This window comes from Mobula hypostoma, chromosome 15 (assembly GCF_963921235.1).
Source record: "Mobula hypostoma chromosome 15, sMobHyp1.1, whole genome shotgun sequence".
Classification (NCBI taxonomy): domain Eukaryota; kingdom Metazoa; phylum Chordata; class Chondrichthyes; order Myliobatiformes; family Myliobatidae; genus Mobula; species Mobula hypostoma.
The window spans coordinates 15225887-15248264 of NC_086111.1; the positions used below are offsets into that span (position 1 = coordinate 15225887).

A 22378-nucleotide genomic window follows, 5' to 3' on the forward strand; every position below is an offset into this window, starting at 1 on the left:
TGTTCATTAACATTCTCATCTGCTTTTTGTACAGTACTGTGATTCTTATACCAATACACAGTACAAGGGAAACACTTCCTTAAAAGGCTTCTACTGGATTAGTTCAGGGTACATTTAAATCAACATAGCACTCATCCCCTCTGCAGCCCTCCACCTACCGTCTCCCATAATACTACAGGGGGCCTCCGACTGTGGCAGGGCACAGGCCTCACTGTGAATTCCGGAGGTGCTTGGGAGAGTCAGGGTTAGAGTAGGTTATAGTCATCTAGTCCACCCTCAGACTCTGGTGCCATTGCTTTCTCCTTAAACACCAAAGTAGACACTGTTATCCTTTGATGTTCTTCTTCTGCCTTTCCCTTCTCTAACTTTTGTTTACTTTCTCTACTCTTTCTGCAGGATTCATCTACCCGTCCATTTTTGTATTTCACCCTTCCAGCAAACAAACTCAGACTCCCTCACAGTTTATTTTCATTTCTCTCTTTCTGTCAATACCTCCTTCTGCAAGTACTCCAGATGTTCTGCATAAAACGTCTATGTTCTAATTAATATATGTGTTCAAATTCAAAGAAGCTATGCTCATCAAAGGCTTTTCTAGCCTGAGGTGACTGAGAACTATCTTTGCCTAGACATTACCTTAACTCTTGCCGTGCTGCAACTTCTACACACCAGAGCAGGGGGTCACAACCTTTTCTATGCTATGGACCATAAAGCAAGGGGTCCGTGGACTTCAGGTTGGGGCACCTGTGCTGGAGGAACTATTTGTTAGCACCTGAAAAGAAACTTCATGTGGCAGCTCAGACAATGCATACCATCCCTCCATTCCCCTCACAAGCAAATATCTCTGAAAGATTAATTTAAAATTGCAGATGTGTCAACAAGCTGAACATAGGGATTCTGTCACCTAGTTTGTGACCTCTGGTCATAAATGTAGAATCACTGTATCAGACGTTTAATAGATAGACCACCAAAATAAAAAAGGATGTGATAAAAGGTTTATCTGCCTCATAGTTGCTATTTTCTATGGGCTTCTCTTGATGGCGACTGGAAATAAACAGCATGGATTCATAGTAATGTGGGCCTCTCATACTGTTGTAAATACTATGCCAGTATCCCTGCTGGCTGGGGCTTTCTCATTATCCTGATACTTTTCCATCAGCAATGATACTTAAAGGGGCATAGCAGAGTCAATTGATTGAATAGATACAATTATAACAGAGAGTGGTGAATCTGTGGAAATCTCTGCCACAGCAAACAGTTGAGGCCAGTTCATTGGCTATGTTTAAGAGGGAGTTAGATATGGCCCTTGTGGGTACGGGGGTCAGGGGGTATGGAGGGAAGGCTGGATTCTGAGTTGGATGATCAGCCATGATCATAATAAATGGCGGTGCAGGCTCGAAGGGCCGAATGGCCTACTCCTGCACCTATTTTCTATGTTTCTATGTTTCTATAAGAACAACTTCAACAGTATGATTGGAACTAGCAAGATGTTTCATAACCTTAAAGTCAGTCTGAAGCTATCGTCAATACCTCTATTGAATCAGTTAATTCCAGAGGAAACATCATAAGACTTGTTCAAAGAATTACCTTCCTTTTCAAAACTGGAGTTTGCCTGTTTGTGGCTGAAAGGCAGCAACAGAATATTGTGCTTATTTCCAAGAAGTGAATGCAGTACAATGGTATTTTAAGGCTGTGTTTAAAGGTGACCTGGTAATGGGTACAGAACTGGGGAAGCAGAGTAGTAACGAGTGCCTGACTACCCTTTAAGGATAACCCAGCATTAGAGTTGTGACGAAAAACCAAGTTATCAGAAGATTGATGCTGATGAGAGAGATAAGAGAGACAAAGGGAGAAGCATTCAAAATGTTAATGAGAGAGGAGAGAGATTAATGAAAAGAGACACAGTTCCGAGTATTGACAGATCGGTTGCTTTAAACCTGAACTGTTTGAAGTTTGATGGTCAGGTAAAACCCCAGCAGGGGGATAAAAGGAACAGGTTTGCTAAGGCACGACAGACACCACGAGATCACGAGACCCTGGAAGTGCGGTGTGCCCCCCACAAGTTGGTGGGAGTTTGGAGGTCTGATTGTGGGACCGACCATAGACGCACAAGGTGAAAAGGTACGATCGGCGGGAACCTGGTGTGTGTGTCCACCCTTGCCTGGGTGCCGGGTTCACCGCGGAAGAACGATCGTATCCGGAACGGAGGGGTCACAGTTGGTGACCTCAGAAGACATTAAAAAGGGCTCGCCTGAAAGCTAACTGCGAGGAACATCAAAGGTCTGTTTGAATCGAAATTTGCATTCGCTCTCTCTCTCTCTCCCCAACGGCACAACAGCGATTACTGCGAACTGTACTAAGCTGAACTGAACTCTGCGTCACTTGAGGCTGATCATTTTACCCCTAGACTGCGATAGAGCTTGACTGATTCCTATTATCCTAGATCTGTGTACATGTGTGTTTTATCATTGCTAACCTGTTGCATTTATATCCTTACGATTAGAGTACTGTGTTACTTATTTCTCTAATAAAACTTCCTTAGTTCCAGTAATGCAGACTCCAACTAAATGGTCCATTTCTGCTGGTTTGGCAAACCAGTTACAGGGTACGTAACATAAGTGGGGTTCTCGTCCGCGATTTTGAACGCTAAATTTGGGACTGGGTAAATTGATTGGGTTAAAATTCCTGAAAGAAAGAAAGGGCAAACAGCAGAAATGGAGATTGAGGAATTTCTAAAGGCGCCAACCTTGGAGGCATTAGAGGATGCCAGGAAATCAGAATTGGCAACTGTGGCCAAACGGTTGAATCTTTTTAAGGGGAAGTCGACAGTGAGGAGAGCGGAGATGCACAGAGCTGTCATAGAGCACTATGTATCTAAAGATGTGTTTCCCCAAGGGGAGCTGGAGGTGGTATCTATGGGCAAACCTGGTGGAGAAGCAGTACAGCTGCAGATTGGAAAATTGAGACTCGAGCACGAGTTCCGGGACAGGCAGTTAGAGCGAGAAGCGAGAGAGAAACAGAGGGAAAAGGAATTTGAGCTGGAGAAGTTAAAGATGACGCTAGCGCAGGGGCCCATGCCGAACCAAGGTGGAGGGTTCAGGGCGACCCAGGAGGTTAGGCTGATTCCCCCATTTGAGGAGGCTGATGTTGATTGGTACTTTCTCCATTTTGAAAAAGTTGCTGCAAGTCAGGACTGGCCAAGGGATAAGTGGGCTGTTTTGCTTCAGAGCGTACTTAAAGGGAAGGCTCAACTAGCTTACTCGGCCTTGTCCGCAGAAGATGCCCAGAGGTATGATGTGGTGAAAGAGGCGATGCTCAGGATTTATGAGTTGGTCCCGGAGGCATACCGCCAGAGGTTCCGGAATGCGAGGAAGCAGTGAGGCTGCACGTACTTAGAGTTTGCCCGTGAGATGCAGATATATTGTGAGCGTTGGTGCGCCTCGAAAGGGGTCAATGGGGTTTATGACAGACTGCTACAGCTAATCCTGATTGAGCAGTTTAAAGGTTGTGTCCCTGAAGGTATGAGACCCTACCTAGATGAGAAAGAGGCAGACACTTTGGCCGCAACTGCTAAGTTAGCGGATGAATAGGCGTTAACACACAAAGCGGAGTTTACCCCGAGTAAAGGCCACCAGAAGGGTAGTCAAGAGGGCGGGGAGAGTCCGCCAGAAAAGTCTGAAAGTAAGCCGGGGACTAGTGAGAGGGATAAGGTAGACAGAAAGCAGTTTGGTAGGAAGTCTCCTGGGGTCGTATGCTATAATTGTGGGAAAGCCGGACACTTTGCATCCAGGTGCTTCGCCCCAAAGAAGGAGACGGGGAAGGGAAAAACGACTCCGACTGGCTGTATTGAGCCAGCAAACAAACCGCTAGGGGAGAAGAGGTCTGATAAAGTTCAGGAAGGGCGCGAGAAGTTTATTTCGTCAGGATTGGTGTCGGTGAAGGAGGGGTCAAACCCAGTTCCAGTGCGGATCTGAAGAGACACGGGAGCTTGTCAGTCACTGATCTTAAGGAGTGTTTTAGACTTGAGTTCAGAGACCGAGACTGGGGAGGTCAGTGTGATAAAAGGCATTGGGAAAGGGACTGAAGCAGTACCTTTGCACCAGATACACCTAAAAAGCAACTTGATCTACGGACTGGTCACGATCGGGGTGAGGCCCAAACTACCGATGGAAGATGTGGAGGTCTTACTTGGTAATGACCTCGCCGGCGGAGAGGTGTACCCAGCAGTAAGATTGACAAGCCAGCCTGCCAGCATTGAGGCCCCGCCCATGGACTCACAGGTTTATTCTGTTTGCGCAGTGACTCGGCGCATGTCCAGAAAGGCTGCCGAAGCGAATGTAGATTTTGCTGAGACGTTTTTACCAGGCTTGTACCAGGAGGGGTTAGAAAGTGAGAAGCAGTGTAGTGAAACGGAAGTTAAGGTAGACTTATCATTAGCAAGGAAGGAATTTATACAGGCGCAGGAGCAAGACGAGGAGCTGATGGTTTTGATGGAGACGGCTCTCTCCGAAGCAGAACTAAAAAGGGAGCCAGTGGGCTATTATGGCGCAGCAAGATCACTACAGGAGCCCGTGCAGCTGAAGTCAGGTGCATCATCGAGGCGCAATGAAAGCGTGCTGTGCGCAAGGCCCGAGCAGCATCCACTGCCACGACAGCACCCACCCACATGTGGGCGAGTCTTCAGGGCCCGGATTGGCCTCATCAGTCACCTCCAGACCCACAGCCACCAATCTCCTGTTTGACTTTGAAGCCATGGTCTTCTTCGACTACGAAGGACGAACAACAACAACAATATGTGAAGGAGGGAGTACTAAGGAGGAAATGGAGACCAAGTACCGTGCCCGCAGATGAGGAATGGGGGGTGGTGCCAAAAATTTATGGGGATGAGATTCTTAACCTGGCCCACAAGATACCCCTCGGTGGACATTTTGGGGTGAGGAAGGCAGTCGATAGAATCATGAAAGAGTCTTACTGGCCGCACAGGAGGAAGGATGCTATTGACTATTGTAGACGTGAGCTAACACAGTTACAGGCTATTAACATGTTAAAAGCTTACCACGATCAGATCTAGTTGGTGTTATCACGAAAATTAATGAGGCTAGGGTGCCACCTGATAAGGGGAAAACCCATTTCGAAAGGATAAGTATGGTGCCGACCAGGTGGGAGAACTCTATTGTTTTGGCCAACTTTGCTGATAAATTCTCTCACTTAGCACCCGACCAGAGTGAGCCGCCAATAATGATAATTAATCGGCACGCACATGTATGTCCGGCTGTCCCAAGGCGATGCAAAGAGCCGGGACATGGTGTTGTTGTCACATCAGGTCGGCCTAGTGAGCAACACCCCTACAGGATGATTAATTCAGTGACAAAAGGGCTAAAGAACGTAGAAGCGTATATTGGCGATTTAGTGGTCTGGAGTGACATGTGGGAGGAGCTGTTTTAAAAGCTGTTTGAAGCCAGCCTGACAGTGAACCTCACAAAAAGTGAATACGGCCACAGAAAGATCACTTATCTGGGATTTGTGGTAAGACAGGGGCAGCTGGCTCCGATGCAGGCTAAGGTGCGGGCTATCTCTGAAGTCCCCACCCCGACAGACAAGAGAGCCCTGAGAAGGTTCTTGGAGATGGTGGGGTACTATCGGAAGCTTTGCAAAAACTTTGCGAATATTACCCTCCCTCTTACTAAGCTCTTGCCAAAGAATGCTAAGTTTGTGTGGGACGACCCTTGTTATCTTTGTCCGGCACGGAAACCACTGGTAATTTACACTGATCACAACCCATTAGTGTTTTTGGCCACTATGAAAGATAAAAACAAAAGATTGCTAAGTTGGAGCCTGGTGCTAAAGGAATTTGATATAAAAATAAAACATATAAAAGGAACGGAAAATGTGATTGCTGACTGTCTGTCAAGGTGTTGACAACTTAAAGTTCTCTGTATTAGCCGAATAGCTGATGACCCTGTATATTAGTATGTATCTAATAATGTATTCATGCCTATAATTTTTACCCCGGTAAAAATCCTTTGAAGGGTAGAGGTGTGATGAAAAACCAAGTTATCAGAAGATTGATGCTGATGAGAGAGATAAGAGAGACAAAGGGAGAAGCGTTCAAAATGTTAATGAGAGAGGAGAGAGATTAACGAAAAGAGACACAGTTCCGAATATTGACAGACCGGTTGCTTTGAACCTGAACTGTTTGAAGTTTGATGGACAGGCGATACCCCAGCAGGGGGATAAAAGGAACAGGTTCGCTAAGGCACAACAGACACCATGAGATCACGAGATAACGAGACCCTAGAAGTGCGGTGTGCCCCCCCACAAGTTGGTGGGAGTTTGGAGGTCTGGTCGCGGGACCAAGCATAGATGCACAGGGTGAAAAGGTACGATCGGTGGGAACCTGGTGTGTGTATCCGCCCTTGCCTGGGTGCCAGGTTCACCGCGGAAGAACGATTGTATCCGGAACAGAAGGGTCACAGTCGGTAACCTCAGAAGACATTAAAAAGGGCTCGCCCGAAAGCTAACTGCGAGGAACATCAAAGGTCTGTTTGAATCAAAATTTGCATTCACTCTCTCTCTCTCCAACGGCACAACAGTGATTACTGCGAACTGTACTCAGCTGAACTGAACTCTAAGTCACTTGAGACTGATCATTTTACCCCTAGACTGCGATAGAGCTTGACTGATTCCTATTATCCTAGTTCTGTGTACATGTGTGTTTTATCATTGCTAACCTGTTGCATTTATATCCTTACGATTAGAGTACTGTGTTACTTATTTCTTTAATAAAACTTTCTTAGTTCCAGTAATCCAGACTCCAACTAAGTGGTCCATTTCTGGTGGTTTGGCAACCCAGTTACGGGGTACGTAACAGAGTGAAGCCAGTGTGGTGACTGATGGACCATTGATTCTGAGAGTTTATTCTCCATAACAACCGTGTTGGAATGATAAAGAGAACTAGTAAACATGACCCATGGCGCCACAGCAATGATTCTCTCGCAGTGAATAATATAGCAATGTCAGTCTTCAAGCAATTTTTGCCTTTCTAATATTGAGGTCAGTGGAGTCACACCAATGGTACTACATTGACCTATCATACAGCACACAGCTATCCGTGATGAAAGCCTCATTGTCCATCAGATAAGAGACAGTACCTGCTTCTGGGCTTTGCTGGAGGGATGCTCTATGATCATGATCAGCTTGTGTCCTGGAAGGGTTGGTTCATCGGTTCATCTGTTCTAACATACGTCACTGGAATAATATCCATCTAGGCTGTGAGCTGAGGTCTATTTCCCCACGTCTTCTGAGCAGGCCTGACAGCCTAGACAAATACTGTTCCTCTGACTGGAACAGATTGTCTTTTTGGACTACAGGTGTCCCCCGCTTTTCGAATGTTCGCTTTATGAAACCTTACTGTTACGAAAGACCTACATTAGTTACCTGTTTTCGCTAACAGAAGGCGTTTTCACTGATATGAGAAAAGGCAGCGCACAGAAAAAGCAGTGCACGAAAAAAAATCAGCGCGTGCCCCAAGCAGCCACTCTCCCCCCGATTCGGAACTGCATTGTCGCCGGCATTGCTCAAACACGAGCCTGTGAGCAGCCGTTTGCAAGATGAGTTCTGAGGTATCGGAAGAGCCTGAAAGAGCTCGTAAGGGTGTTACACTTAGCGTAAAACTAGACATAATTAAACGTTTCGATCGTGGTGAACAAAGTAAGGACAAAGTGAGTTTGACTTGTGAAAGTTGACGAAGATGATGTTGAAGAGGTTTTGGCATCCCATGACCAAGAACTGATAGATGAAGAGCTGATGAAATTGGAAGAGGAAAGGATAACAATCAAAACTGAATGTAGTTGTGAACAGACCGAAAGTGAAGTCATCCAGGAACTGAATGTGAAGCAACTGCGTGAGATTTTCGCTACAATGATAAAGTACAACTTTAATTTTGAAAGGGTACGTCGGTTTAGGGCATATTTGCAGGATGATTTGAGTGCTTACAAAGAACTGTACGGCAGAAAAATGCGCGAGGCTAAGCAGTCAAGCAAGCCTTCCACAGCAGACGACGAACCTTGACCTTCTACATCGAGGCAGGCAGACATAGAAGAAGATGACCTGCCTGCCCTGATCGACGATGAGATGACACCCCAGTGTCCCACCATCCCAACCCCCGGGCCGCGGACAGATACCGATTCGCGGAGACTGCAGTGGTAGCCGGGTCGCAAAGAATTCAGTGGTAGCCGGGAGGCACCCAACACATCTTTAAGAAAAAAGCCGAAATAAGCAAGCTAATTAGGTGCCGCCCGGCACGTAACTGTCGGCCCAGATCAGAGGTGATTGCCGATTTCATCGCCTCTGATCTGGGCCAACATTTACATGCCGGGCAGCACCTAATTAACTGATGAAGGGTCTCAGCCTGAAACGTCGACTGCACCTCTTCCTAGAGATGCTGCCTGGCCTGCTGCGTTCACCAGCAACTTTGATGTGTGTTACCTAATTAATTAGCTTGTTTATTTTGGCTTTTTTCTTAAAGATGTGCTGGGTGTGTCCCAGCTACCGCTGTACCACTACATTCTTCACGGATCGGTATCAGTTCGCTGCCCGGAGGGTGGGGGCCACTGCACCACCCCAACCTCCGACGACTCAGCCTAACACACCATCATCAGTGTGCTCGATGTCTTCCCGATTTCCGTAAGTGATACTACACTGTGCATACATTATTTCTACTTTATATAGGCTGTGTATTTTTAGGTGTTATTTGGTATGATTTGGCAGCTTCATAGTTGCCAAATAGTCAACTGCTCCCTTGGAGGGTCAGCCACCCTGAGCCGATAGTCTGGTCCTGGACTTATTTCATAATTTACAGGCATAATTTACATATTACTATTTAACTATTTATGGTTCTATCACTATTTATTATTTATGGTGCAACTGTAACGAAAACCAATTTCCCCCGGGATCAATAAAGTATGAATATGACTATGATTATGACTATTAAAGGTTACTGGAGAGCACTTGCGCCGTGTTTTTGCCGACGGCGCTTGCGTGAGATTTTCTGTTGGTAGTGCTTGCATGAGATTTTCGCTACGGAGAACAGTGCAGGCAATGATTGTGGAAAAGTATTTCTACTTTATATAGGCTGTGTATTTATCATATCATTCCTGCTTTTACTATATGTTACTGTTATTTTAGGTTTTAGGTGTTATTTGGCATGATTTGGTAGGTTATTTTTGGGTCTGCAAACGCTCACAAGTTTTTCCCATATAAATAAATGGTAATTGCGTCTTCGCTTTATGACCTTCCGGCTTACGAACCGTTTCATAGGAACGCTCTACTTTCGGATGCCGGGGGAAACCTGTATATGCAAGAAATTGCTTTTATGTCAAAGAAATACACCAAGGACACCCCATCCTCAACAGCCATGCTGCAGTCTATGGATGACATGTTTGTCAAGCCAAGCTCAGTCATCATTAATCCATTCGTCAAAACAGACTGCTTCAATGTACCAGCACAGCCTTTGACTAACAGCAGACAAGACTGTCATAGAGTCAGAAAGTCATGCAGCATGAAAACACCTTCAGCTCAGCTTGTTCATACTGACTATGTCCAGAGTGCAAATCCCATTTGTCTGTCTGCGTTTGGCCTATAACCCTCTAGGCCTCTCCTATGTATATACTTGCTACATATGTGCAGGGCAAATATGACACGGAGTAGGAGGATTTAATGTATTTACCGAGTCAACTTGGGGCCGCCGAGATGAAAAAGCATGTGTATTCAAAAGCCCGCACCGAAAGAGAGAGCCATCCATGTGTATGAGGTCTGGTTGATTCGCCGCGAGATCTCTAGGCCATGTGCGTACTTGCCACATTCTCGCAATCCATCCAGTACGGTTCAGTACATAACTAGATGGCTTTTCAAACATTGCTAATGTGTCCTTCTCAACCACTATTTCTGGCAGCTCATTCCGAATATGTGCCACCCTATGCATGAAGATGCCACCCCTAATATCCCTTTTAAATCTCTCACCCACCGCTGATCTTTAGGCTCTCTTGTTTTATCATCCCCTCCTCTCCTAGAAGAAAAAGTTACATGCTTTCACCCTGTCTATGCCCTGAGCTATTCAAGGTTAAAATCTCTAGTTTAGTTAAGGTTACTAGGCAGCAGTAATTCCTTATCCCTCTGGAATATCTAAATATCCTCTGAGTATCTGGATGGTTCTGGTTAAAATCTGCCCTCTCCTTAGGTCCTTGCCCTTTGATATGCAGAAGATTCAATCTTAATATAATCATGACTAGTAGTTATCTCGATGCAGCATTACTAATTGTATCTAATTAGTGTGTGTTTTACCTCATTCTCTCTCGTGTCATTCGATGTTGTCTTTTCAGATTATATGCGAGAATGCATTGTGAACAAGGGAGTCTCATACAGGGGCACTGTCTCTAGGACCAAAAGTGGGAAACCTTGCCAGCACTGGAGCTCCAATGTCCCTCACGAGCACAGGTAGAGATATTAATTGGCACTCCTTTGGCCTTTACTTTTCTTCTGCTTTGTAACGTAATTGTTATCAGTGGCATTGCTCCTCACAGCTGTGTTCAACCCTGACCTCCGGTGCTGTATGTGTGGAGTTTGCACGTTCTCTCTGTGTGACCATGTCAGTTTCCTCTCAGTGCTCTGCTATATCCTAAGGGTGTGCAGGTTGGCAAAGACAACATTGTTTGCGTGTTTCTAATTGCACTGGAGAAACACACAAAGGGGCTGGTGGAAGTCAGTGGGTCAGGCAGTATTCATAACCCTGGGGAAAGACTGAGTGCACTCACTTTATCTATGTCCTTCGTCATTTTAGATATCTTGTAAGGTCACCTCGTAGCCTCTATATTCTTAGGAATAAAGTCTTGGCCTGTCCAACTCAGACCCTCAAGTCCTGGCAATGTCTGCATAAACATTACTGAGGGAGGGCACAACCTCAGAATGCAAGGACATTCCTTTCAAACGGAGATGAGGAGGAATTTCTTTAGTCAGAGGGTGATGAATCTGCGGAATTCATTGTTACAGACAGCTCCAGAGGCCAGGTCATTGGGTATATTTAAAGTGTTCTTGACTAGAAAGGGCATCAAAGGGTAAGAGGAAAGGCGGGAGAATGGGGTTAATAATAAATCAGCCAGGATAGAATGGTGGAGCAGCCTTGATGGGTTGAATGGTCTGATTCTGCTCCCACGTCTTTATGGTTTTATGTGTAAGAGAGTGGTAGTATCTGAGTGGAGTTGATGGACATAAGAGAGAGAATAGGAGATAAGAGAGAGAATGGGATTGATTGCTCTGTGGACCAGCATAGATTTGATAGGCCCAATATTCTCTTGTAAGAATATATGGAAATCAGGTGCATAGTGATCTTGGTGGATTTGACATTGAAAACCGTAACATTTTATTCATTTGTGCGGGTTAAGGAGATGGTATTTTTAACCTCAGTTACAAAGGGTGTGCTAGAAAGAGGAGAGCAGAAATTGTTCAGAAGATCTTCCTGGGACTGAGGCATGTGTTCACAGGGTCGACTTATGTAAACAATGCATTAATGAGTGCAGATCTTTCTATAAGGCATCAAGTGGATGCCTTCGAGCTATTCCTGGAAAGGAGTGAAACATTTACCCTAGAACATTGTGCCTTTGAAGTACAAACGTTTGTATTTTTCAGGCAAGCTCCTGTGATTTACAACCATGTAATGGGGGGAAAGTTGTATTTCCCCGTGGTGTTGTCATTTACTGACTATTCTCCTTGAATTCCCATGGCCTTTTAATTGTCTAGGTCTGTAGGGAGGACGTAATAGAGATTGAAGATTTGCTTGCTACAACTCTGGCCTGATGCTGTTAATTACAAGGACCCACTTCTTCTCACTGTCCTTCCAATCTCTCCTCCGCTCTGTTACACAAATCTGCAATACTCCATGTCCTGACACGCCATTGCACCTCTAGTTCAGGCACTGTAGAGGTCTCCCTATCAAGATCCAAACTTTATGAATGTGCTGAAAGATGACAGATTGGTCTAGGACTTAAACAAAGGACAGATTTGGCATGATTCAGTCAGTTTTACCACACTGACAGGGCCTAACAGTCTCAGCCTAAGGTTGTCACAAAAAAAAAGTTTGTTGAAAGAAATGCAAAACCGGCTGGTGCAGATGCAGTGACAACAGTAGAGCCTTGCTGACTATGCCTCTAACCCTATCCTGGTTTCTTATCCCAGTTTCCCCACTCCTACCAATTGCGAATCAGCCCAGGCACTCGGCTGGCATTCAGGTCTGTACTTCTTGATGAACTCCTTTGGTCCACAATTCAGTGGTACCACACTGTAAGGTGAGAGGGCCACTGTGCCAGGGCTTTTCCACTAACGCACATTTCTGGTATTTTCAGTTTTGCAGGGAATGGAAAACTGAAAATATAAGAAATTTGTCTTTTGCACATGGGGGGTGCGGTGCTGATGTTTTTCTTTGATCGGGTTCCATGGCTTTCTTTGTTTTGTGGCTGTCTGTGGGGTTGTATACTGCATACATACTTCGGTAATAAATGTACTTTGAATCGTTTGAATGGAAAAGTGAGCCAGAAAGTGTATGGTTTGAGTCCTGGTCCACACTAACTGGTGACTGGAGGCAAGAGAACTGACTTACAATTCTACATTACTCCTCAACAGCGGGGTTGTGGATGGCCTCACCTCATCCAGTTCATTATTGAAGTCTCGTGCTGTAGAAGACTTGTCATTTGGTGTAAGGACGGAAACAATATTTACATCTGACTATTGATCACCCATGAGCTGAGGCGTAGTCCTACCTCCTTTATATCATTGCCCGAAAACAACAACACCTGTTCACCCCCCCACCCCACTCACTGCCCCCCCCACAGATCATTTTGTGAATCCTCAAGGACATAATATGAATGTTCAAAATGATGACGATGGTGAAAAGACAGGAGTTACTGTTTACATTGTAAATACTGATATTTATCTATTTATTTATTTATGCATAGTTTATTCCTGATTCATTGTTAAACTCTAACATTATAAGCCTTATTTTAATATACTTCTTTATGTTTTATAACATTCTTTATTGATAACTGTTGAATGTTGTTGTTGTGTTGCTCGTTGCGCTCTGACCAACACACCACAACGAATTCCCAATACATGTAAATACAATATATACACGGGGGATACTGGTTAATTGGGACACATCGGGACCAGTACCTTTTGGCCCAAATAAGCGGCAGCCCCTATTAGCCGAATTTTCATAGAAATAGTTAAGAGAAAAGGTATAAAAAAGACAAACTGACAAAAAAAGACAAAATTATATATTTAAAACGAAAAACAGAACAAATTAGAACACTACCAATGGTACTACAGTACTATAAACTGTGTGATAATTCCTAATAGTTATTGACAGAGGAACTCATCCAGTGTAATGAAGAAAATCAGTGCAAATAATGGACTACATTCATATAACGTTATCAACAATTGCATACTCCAAATCTTCATTTTTATTGTAACATTCAAGATGATTGGTGATACCTTCAAATTCTTCATAGTTCATAACTTGTTGAAGTTGTGAAATTGTTTCATTTTCACTCTCGGCCATTTCTTGCATCTCCAAGCCTGAATGCTTGAAACTGCAGTAAACCAAACTGTTCTGAATTGTCTTACTGCTTATTTCTTGCCAACTATCAGTGACAAAAATCACTGCTTTTTGAACACAAACACATGCAACTGACACTATTCAAAAACTGTTCACTAACAGCCACAGAAGTGCACTTGACTGACGCTAGTTAGAACCTGCCAAAATTGCCAAGATTCCCTTTGTTTATTTTGGACACTATGCCACTAAATTGAGGCAGGAACAGTCTCCTGCCTCAATTTAGTGGCATAGTGTCTCAAATAAACAAAGGGAATCTTGGCAATTTTCTCAATTAGTTTTTGTCCTTTAAGAGTTATTTCAAATAAGTGACCATTGAGTAACCCTGAGTAACCAGAATCCACTATACATGTAAATGTATAGGTGAATTAACTTGTGCTCCCACGATCCTTGAAAAAGAAGTCCAGAGTTTCCTTGGCTAACTTGACCTAACTATTCCGCTGCGTTTCTAATGGCACTTGTTGGATCGGGCTGATGTATGACTGGAATTTCACTCTTTACAGAAACTCGCCCAGTCAATTCCCAGAGAAAGGCTTGGATCTTAATTACTGCCGCAACCCTGACAATGATTTGGCTGGCCCCTGGTGCTACACTATGGACTGGAACACTCGACTGGAGGACTGTGGCATCTCAAGATGTGACCAGGGTAAACTGCTCCTAGCAGAATTGAAAGCACTAGATGGAAGGTTGATGCAGACCACACCTCGACTCTTTTAGCTATGTCAGTGGAGAAAGGGGCTGAGAGGGATAATAAATCAGCCATGATGGAATGGCGGATTAGACTCTGTGGTCCAAATGGCTTAATTCTGTTTCTATGCCTTATGGTCTTATGGATTTATGCATTCATGCAGAGCAACTTTCTGATCCTTGCTGTCCTTGAATATGAATTTACTGTACACATAGAGTTAAGAATGGTGCAAACTCACTATTTGTTCAACTGACCTGAGGGATTTAATTGCAATTATAGTCAGCAGCATAATCATCCAGCTGACAGAATCTTTAAGAGTTGTTTATCTTTTCCTCAACATTCAGTCAATAAGAATTTTTGTGTCGAGCTGGGCTCAGTTTTTTTTACCTCTAAGTGAAACCTCTCTGCAGGATCTGCCTTGTGCTTCCACTCTGATACTGAGAAGAGTGCTGTGTTGTCAGAAGCATTATCTTTCAGATGCGATATTGTCTTGTTCAATATTTATTCCCCAATGCACATGGTCCTAGTGATTAATTCTGTTACTTTTTGTAGAACCATATCAGTTGGCGCCACAGTGGCATAGCAGTTTGTGCTACACAGGATACTGGACTTCACAGTTCAATTTTGAAGGCATCTATAAGAAGTTTGTACATCTTCCCTGTGAACGCGTTGGTTTTCTCCAGGCACTCAGGTTTCCTCCCAGATTCCAAAATGTACCAGTTAATAGGTTAATTGGTGATTGTAAATTGTTCTGTGATTAGGCTAGGGTTACTTAGGTGGGTTGCTGGGCAACGTGCCTCATTGCACCAGAAGGGCCTGTTCCACACTGTATCTCTAAATAAAACTAAATAAGTGCAAACTTGCTGATGTAGTTCAATATTACAACAGTATTTTAGTGCTTAATGTCATGTTAGGCACAATGAACATCTGAGCCCATGAAAGACCTTTTAGTAATGTAAGTTAACTCTCTTTTATTGCCTGAACACTACAGCATAATGTTCCATATAGGTTTCAAAAGTACATTTAATGTCAGAGAAACGTATACAATATACATCCTGAAATGCTTTTTCTTCGCAACCATCCTTCACAAACAGAGGACTGCCCCAAAGAATGAGTGACAGTTAAATGTTAGAACCCCAAAGCCCCCCCTCAGCTCCCCCTCCCATGCATAAGCAGCAGCAAAGCAACAATCCCCCCTCCCCACCAGCAAAAAATATATCTGCGCCCCCCCCACCGAGCACTCAAGCGTGCAACAAAGCATCAATAAAGACACAGACTTGCAGTATCCCAAAGACTACTCATTCACCTAGTATTCAGCATATCACAGGCTCACTCTCTCCCCAATAAGGGAAAAAGAGGTGTCCCCGTTTTCTATCATATATCATTCAATCATGACCTTCTAAGCAGGACTGTTACTTTGAATCAGAATCAGGTTTATTATCCCTGACAACTGTGAAAGTTGTTATTTTGCAGCAAGAGTACAGTGCAATATATAAAATATACTGTAAGTTACAAAAGAAATATATAAACAATTAATCAGTAGTGCAAAAATGGAGCAAACTAGTGAGATAGTGTTTATGGGTTCAGTTTAGAAATCTGATGGTGAGAGGGAAGAAGCTATTCCTAAAACTTTGCCTTTATAAATAACATTTAGACATTAATATTGTATCCAATTCTGACTATTGTGCTTTAGGAATGATATTGAGGCTTCAGAGAAGATGTTTAACAGACTCGCTCAACAGGTTCTGTTTCTAATCATTCGTTTTGATGAAGGGTTTTTTCATCTAAAAAGTTAACTCTGTTTCTCTTTGCACAGGCATTGCAGACTTGCTAAATGTTTCCAGCATTCTCTAGTTTTATTTCAGTTGAAAAGTACTATGATTGAGGGAGGTTTGGAGAGTACAGGTCATCCCCAGGTGACAGTTCACAAGTCAAAAATGTGGTTGCTGAGTTCCCAGGTGGTAGAAGATGCCTGCAACCCACTGCAGATAACAAATCTATTCCTTCAGTCTCCCATACACTTGTTATTGTACAGGCTGTATGTGCATTGGCTGTTTGTAATCTGGAGAGGACTTATGTAGAGAGGCAGCGTTGTTCTTCTTAGAGCTAGGAAAGTAAGGGGAGATTTACTTTGTGTTCAGAAATATGAAATTAAATAAAAAGTGTTTTCAAATTTGAGAAAATCAGTAGAACTGGAGGACAGACAAGGAAGTGTTACTGAGAACCAGAGTGAAGCATCTGAAAAGGTGGTGAGAGCAAATTCTGTGGAAACTTTCAGAAGGATTTTTCTTGAGAAGCAGACCAAATTGCCTGGCTGTAGGGAAAGTGTAGGGATGTGGAATTAATCATGAGCCCTCTTATGTAGCCAGCATAGGCCCAAAGGGCCAAGTGGCCTCCTGTGTTACACAATAATATGTGCTGCGAATAATCAATGAAAGGTTCAGGTTAATCAAAGTCAACGTCAAAATTGTGTTTATTGACATATGCATAAGGGCTGGTAGGCAGAGGTGCAATGAAAACTTGCTTGCTGCAGCTGCAGATATAGCATCAGATAAATAGCTTCCACAAGTAATCCTAAATTAAATAAATAACCTACTCTAAGATCAATCTAGCCCTTGCCTCTTACACCGCTCTCCATATTTTTGGCTTCCACGTGCCTAAAATGAGCTTCTTAAGTATCCCTAACATATCTGCCTCTACTTCCATCTGTCTCAGGGTGTTCCATGCACCCACTACTCTCAGTGTAAAAAAACTTTTCGCTGACATATCCTCCACCCCCCTGTACTATCCTCAAATCACTTTAAAATTATTGCTCCTGGTATTAGGCATTTCCACCCTGGGAAAAAATCTCTGGCTATCCACTCGATCTATGCCTGTTATCATCTTGTACACTTCTATCAAGTTGCCTTTCATCCTCCTTCACTCTAAAGAGAAAAGCCCTCGCTTGCTCAACCTATCCTCTTAATACATGCTGTCTAATCCAGGTAGCATTCTGATAAATCTCCTCTGCACCTTCTCTAAAGCTTCCACATCCCTCCTATAATGAGGCAACCAAAACTGAACACAATATTCCAAATGGGCCTAACCAGGGTTTTATAGAGCTGTAACATTACCTGACAGCTATTCACTCCTACCTTTTATAGAATATGGAATGTATTAAGTAGATACTCTTTCACAACAACATCAAAGTCATTCAACCACTCTTTATTGTCCAACTATCATCATTCATTCTCAGCTTGGAAATGTGATAGAATCTAATGACCAGGTCATTGATGGAAAGCATTGGACCTCTGATAAATAAGAGAATCTCAGAGGTAGACATTTTCAACTCAGAGTTTTACTTCTATTCTGAAGATTTTTCTCCTTGCAGCCAGTGACACTATGTTCAGTGACCATGAGTGATGGTAATGCCACTTGGTGGCAGTGTCTCAGGGCTGGACAAAGTAGTTGATCAAAGTGAAACTGTAATTGGAAACACAAGAGATTCTGCAGAGTTAATCCAGAACAACACATACAAAATGCTGGAGGAACTCAGCAGGTCAGCCACCATCAATGGAAAGGAATAAACAGTCGAGGTTTCAAGCTGAAGCCCTTCATCAGGACCTGAGAAAACAACCCAAGTTTGTCCAAGCTCTCATTATAGCACATGCCTTCTAATCTAGGCAACATCCTGGTAAATCTCTTCTGTACCCTCTTCAAAGCCTCGACATCCTTCCTATAATGGGGCAGTCAGGACTCCATGCAATACTCCAGATGCAGCCTAACTAGAGTTTTATAAAGCTGCAACATAACTTCCTAACTTTTGAACTCTGTGCCTTCTCTAATAAAGGCAAATGTGTCATCTCTTACCAATCTCTGTAGTCACTTTCATGGACCTATGAATTTGGATCCCAAGATCCCTCTGTCCATCCCTCTGGGCTTGCCCTTAACAGTGTACTGTCTCTTTACATTTGACTTACCAAAGGGCAACACATTTATCTGGGGTAAACTTCATCTGCCATTTCTCTGTCCATATCTGCAACTGATCTATATCTTGCTGTAATCTTTGCCAGCCTTCTACTCTATCCACAATATTAATCTTCATATCATCTGCAAACTTACAAATCCACCCATCTACATTTTCATCCAGGTCATTTATATACATCACAAACGGCAGAGGCGCCAGTGCAGATCCCTGCGGAACACCACTAATCACAGATCTCCAGCTAGAATAAGTTCCATCGACCACCACCCTCTGTCTTCTATGGGCAAGACAGTTCTGAATCCAAATGTCCAATTCTTCATTGATCACATGCATCTTAATCTTCTGAGGGACCCTCCCCTCCCAGGACAGACCTTATCAAACGTCTTACTAAAATCCATGCAGACAGCATCACAGCCTTTATCAATCACTTGTCACTTCATCAAATGACTCAGTCAACTTAGTAAGACATGGCTTGCCCGGCACAAAGCCATGTTGGTTCTCCCCAATTAGGCCTTGGCTTTCCAAATGCTCATAAATCCTATCCCTAAGAACTTCCCTACCACTGATGTGAGACTCGCTGGTCTATAGTTTCCAGCTACTGCGATACCGTGATGCATGATCTGGAAATCTACCTTAGTCACCTGGAAATTAGCACAGAGTCAAGCATTTCATAGAGTTGAAAGCATGTAAGGAGTAGTGTGAGAGAAGGGGTACCTGTCCATGGGTTACAAACACTGGTATGGTAAAGGAGGGAGATACTTGTTGGAATGAACCTCACTTCAAGTACACATATTTTGCACCAGACTTCACTTGTAAATGTATCAAAATCTTACCAAAATAGCTACATAAAGACAAAAGAAAGTGAGAAACTTAGAAAAAATGTTATTATTTGAGAAAAGGCAGTTATTCTGTATCCTAAGATTTAAAATAAGGTGGATGCATTGGTAAGTACCCTCCAAAATTCACTCAATTCTGGAAAGCTCACAGTAGTTTTGAAACAGTAATTAAAATGCTACGATTCAAGAAATGAGGGAGAGAGAACTCTACAAATTACAGGCCACTTCACCTAAAATCAGTTGTTGGTCAACGCTGAAATCCAAATTTAATTTAGTGAGCAGAGATGACTTTGAAAACCTCATGTGATTAGACCGAGTCTGCATAGTTCTGTGCAAAGGAAATCATGTTTAACAAATCTATTAGCACTCTAAGGATGTCAGTAGACAATGGGGACCTAGCAGATATCACATATCTGTATGTCCAAAATGAACACTTGATAAAGTGCCACATGAAAATTACAGCACAAGTTCAGGGTACATGAAATTGAGGAAAATATTGAAGTATAAAGGGAAGATTTGTTAACAGACAAAAAATGAAAGGCCATTTTAAGTGATAAGTTGTAACAAGTGGGGTGCAAGAGGGATCAGCAATTTATAATCTAATCATTTGAACCAAGAGCAATGTTGTATATCCAAGTTTTGCCAATTAATCTTTGTAAGATGTGAGAAGAATGCAAAGTTTCTGCAAAGAAATACAACCATGTTAGTAAGTGGATGGAAATATGGGAGATGACATTTAATAAGGGAGTGTTAGGTTGTCTATATTGGAGCAAGGGACGAAAAAACTCAGTATTATGGTATGGGACTATTGAATGCTGACATTCAAAAAGGTCTGTGTTTGAGAAACAGAGAAAGTTAGCAAGCATGAACAGCAAGTAATTAAGAATTAAGTGGATGTTAGGCTTTACAGTAAGTAGAATGATATGGAAAGCTAAGAACATACTGCTGCATTGGTGAGATTACACTTGGAGTACTCGTCGCAGGTTTGGCCTCCTATTTAAACCGAATATATAATTATCCACATTAGAATCAAAATTTGGTTTAACATCACTGGCATATGTTGTGAAATTTGTTGTTTTGCAGCAGCAATACATTACAATACATTGTAATAAAACTATAAATTACAATAAGAAGTATATATTAAAATCAACTAAATAAGTACTTAAATACTGAGGACGTGTTCATGGGTTCATTTTCCATTCAGAAATTTAATGGCAGAGGGGAAGAAACTGTTCCTGAAATGTTCAATGTGTATCTTCAGGCTCCTATACCACCTCCTTGATAGTAGCAAAGCGCAAAAGGGCATGTTCTGGGTGATGAGTTCCCGTTCCCTAATGATGGATGTTGCCTTTTTGAGGCATCACCTTTTGAAGGTGTCCTGGATGCTGGAGAGGCTCGTGCCCATGATGGAGCTGGTTGAGTTTACAACTTTTCGCAACTTTTTCTAGTCCTGTGCAGTGGTCCCACCATACAAGACAGTGATGTAACCAGTTAGAATGCTTTCCGCAGTACATCTGTAGAGATTTGTGAGTGTCTTTGGTGACATACCAATTTTCCTCAAACTCTTAATGAAACATAGGTCTTGTCATTCCTTCTTTGTAATTGGATCAATATGCTGGGTCCAGGATAGATCCTCAGAGATGTTGACACCCAGGAACTTGAAACTGCTCACCCTTTCCACTGCTGATCCCTCGATGAGGACTGGTGTGTGTTCCCTTGTCTTCCCTTTCCAGAAGTCCACAATCAATTTATTGACCGTACTGATGTTGAGCAAGGTTGTTGCAATGACACACCTGAACCAGCTGATCTATCTTGCTCCTGTACGCCTCCTTGTCACCATCTGAAATTCTGCCAAAAATGGTGTTGTCAGCAAATTTATACTTTTAAAAGCATAGCAGAATAGATTCACTAGATAGATCCAATAGATGGAAGTACTGTCTAATGAGGAAGCAAGTGGGCAGATCAGGCCTATACTCCTGAGAAATTTAGAAGAATTAGAAGAGATCTCATTCAGAGGAGGCTTGAGGCTCTAAATATTTTTACTCTGTTGCAGGAGCCTACAACTAGTTGGGATAAGCTTAACGGCTTGCTATTTAAGTCTAAATTGGGGAGGAATTAGGGATTTTTTTTCCAGAATATGAAATTATCTACTTCAGGCATCTGAAAAATTCAGATCCATATATTCAAGCCTGAAACGGATGTTTGGATGACAGGGTTATGGAATCAGTAAGGCCATAGGTCAGATAATCTATGATCTTATAGAGTGGTGAATGAAGAACAGGGATCTTAAGCCCTGATCAAAATGAAAGGAAATTGCTGGAAACATCCAGCAGATTAGGCAGCATCTTTGGACAAGGAGACAGAATCAACATTTCTCCTCAGTGACTCTATTGGAGATGAAAAGTGAAAAAAAATCATGTTTAAATAGCAGAATGTGAAGGGTGGAGTGAGTAGAGGAACCATCCTATTACTTTTTCATTGTTCTATATTCCTGCTCCAATTATTGAATGATTCACATGGTGAGTCCCCTATCTTGTTGGGAGATAGGAAATACAGGTCAAAGCAGAACCTTGATTTGAGACATCTGCTGTCTCTTTGCTGAGTCAGTGCAATGGAAATGATGAGAGGAAATTCACAAGGGGTTTGCGTGAAGCTCCTAAATGAATGCTCATCAGCGTGTTTCTTGTTTTTCTGCTCAGATGTTTGTGTGATGTGCAACGGTGAGGATTACGCTGGCTTCATGGATCACACAGCAAGTGGACGAGAGTGTCAACGCTGGGATCTCAATTATCCTCATGAACACAAGTACCAGCCAGAGAAGTACATGACACCAAGTTCAGATTTAAAACAAGAACAAAATTATCACTGAGAAATGTGGATATTATTGGATTCACCATCTCCAATCTATTGATCTACCACATACACAATATATTGTGGAGGAACAGAGTGACTCTGGGGTCCACAATGATAAATTCCTCAAAGTTGTCTCACAAGTTGATAGGGTTTCTAAGATGCATATGGTGTGTTGGCCTTCGTTAGTTGGGGGACTAAGTCCAAAAGCAGTGAGGTAATGTTGCAACTCTATAAAATCCTGGGTTAGACCACAGTTGGAATATTGTGTTCAGTTCTGGTCACCTCATTATAGAAAGGATATAGAATCTTAAGAGAGGGTGCAGAGGAGATTTACCAGGATGCTCTCTGGACTAGAGAGCATGTCTTATGAGGATAGGTTG

At 42.9% G+C, this 22378-nt stretch overlaps 1 protein-coding gene across 1 annotated transcript in view; it reads left to right on the plus strand.

Annotated features, from left to right (window-relative positions):
• Positions 1 to 22378, plus strand: part of mst1 (macrophage stimulating 1) — a 90012-nt gene that overhangs the window by 19701 nt on the left and 47933 nt on the right. Inside the window, exons 4-6 of the mRNA XM_063067771.1 lie at positions 10377 to 10491; positions 14161 to 14303; positions 21845 to 21965. Coding sequence (XP_062923841.1) covers positions 10377 to 10491; positions 14161 to 14303; positions 21845 to 21965 — 379 coding nt within the window. The remainder of the gene's footprint in view (positions 1 to 10376; positions 10492 to 14160; positions 14304 to 21844; positions 21966 to 22378) is intronic.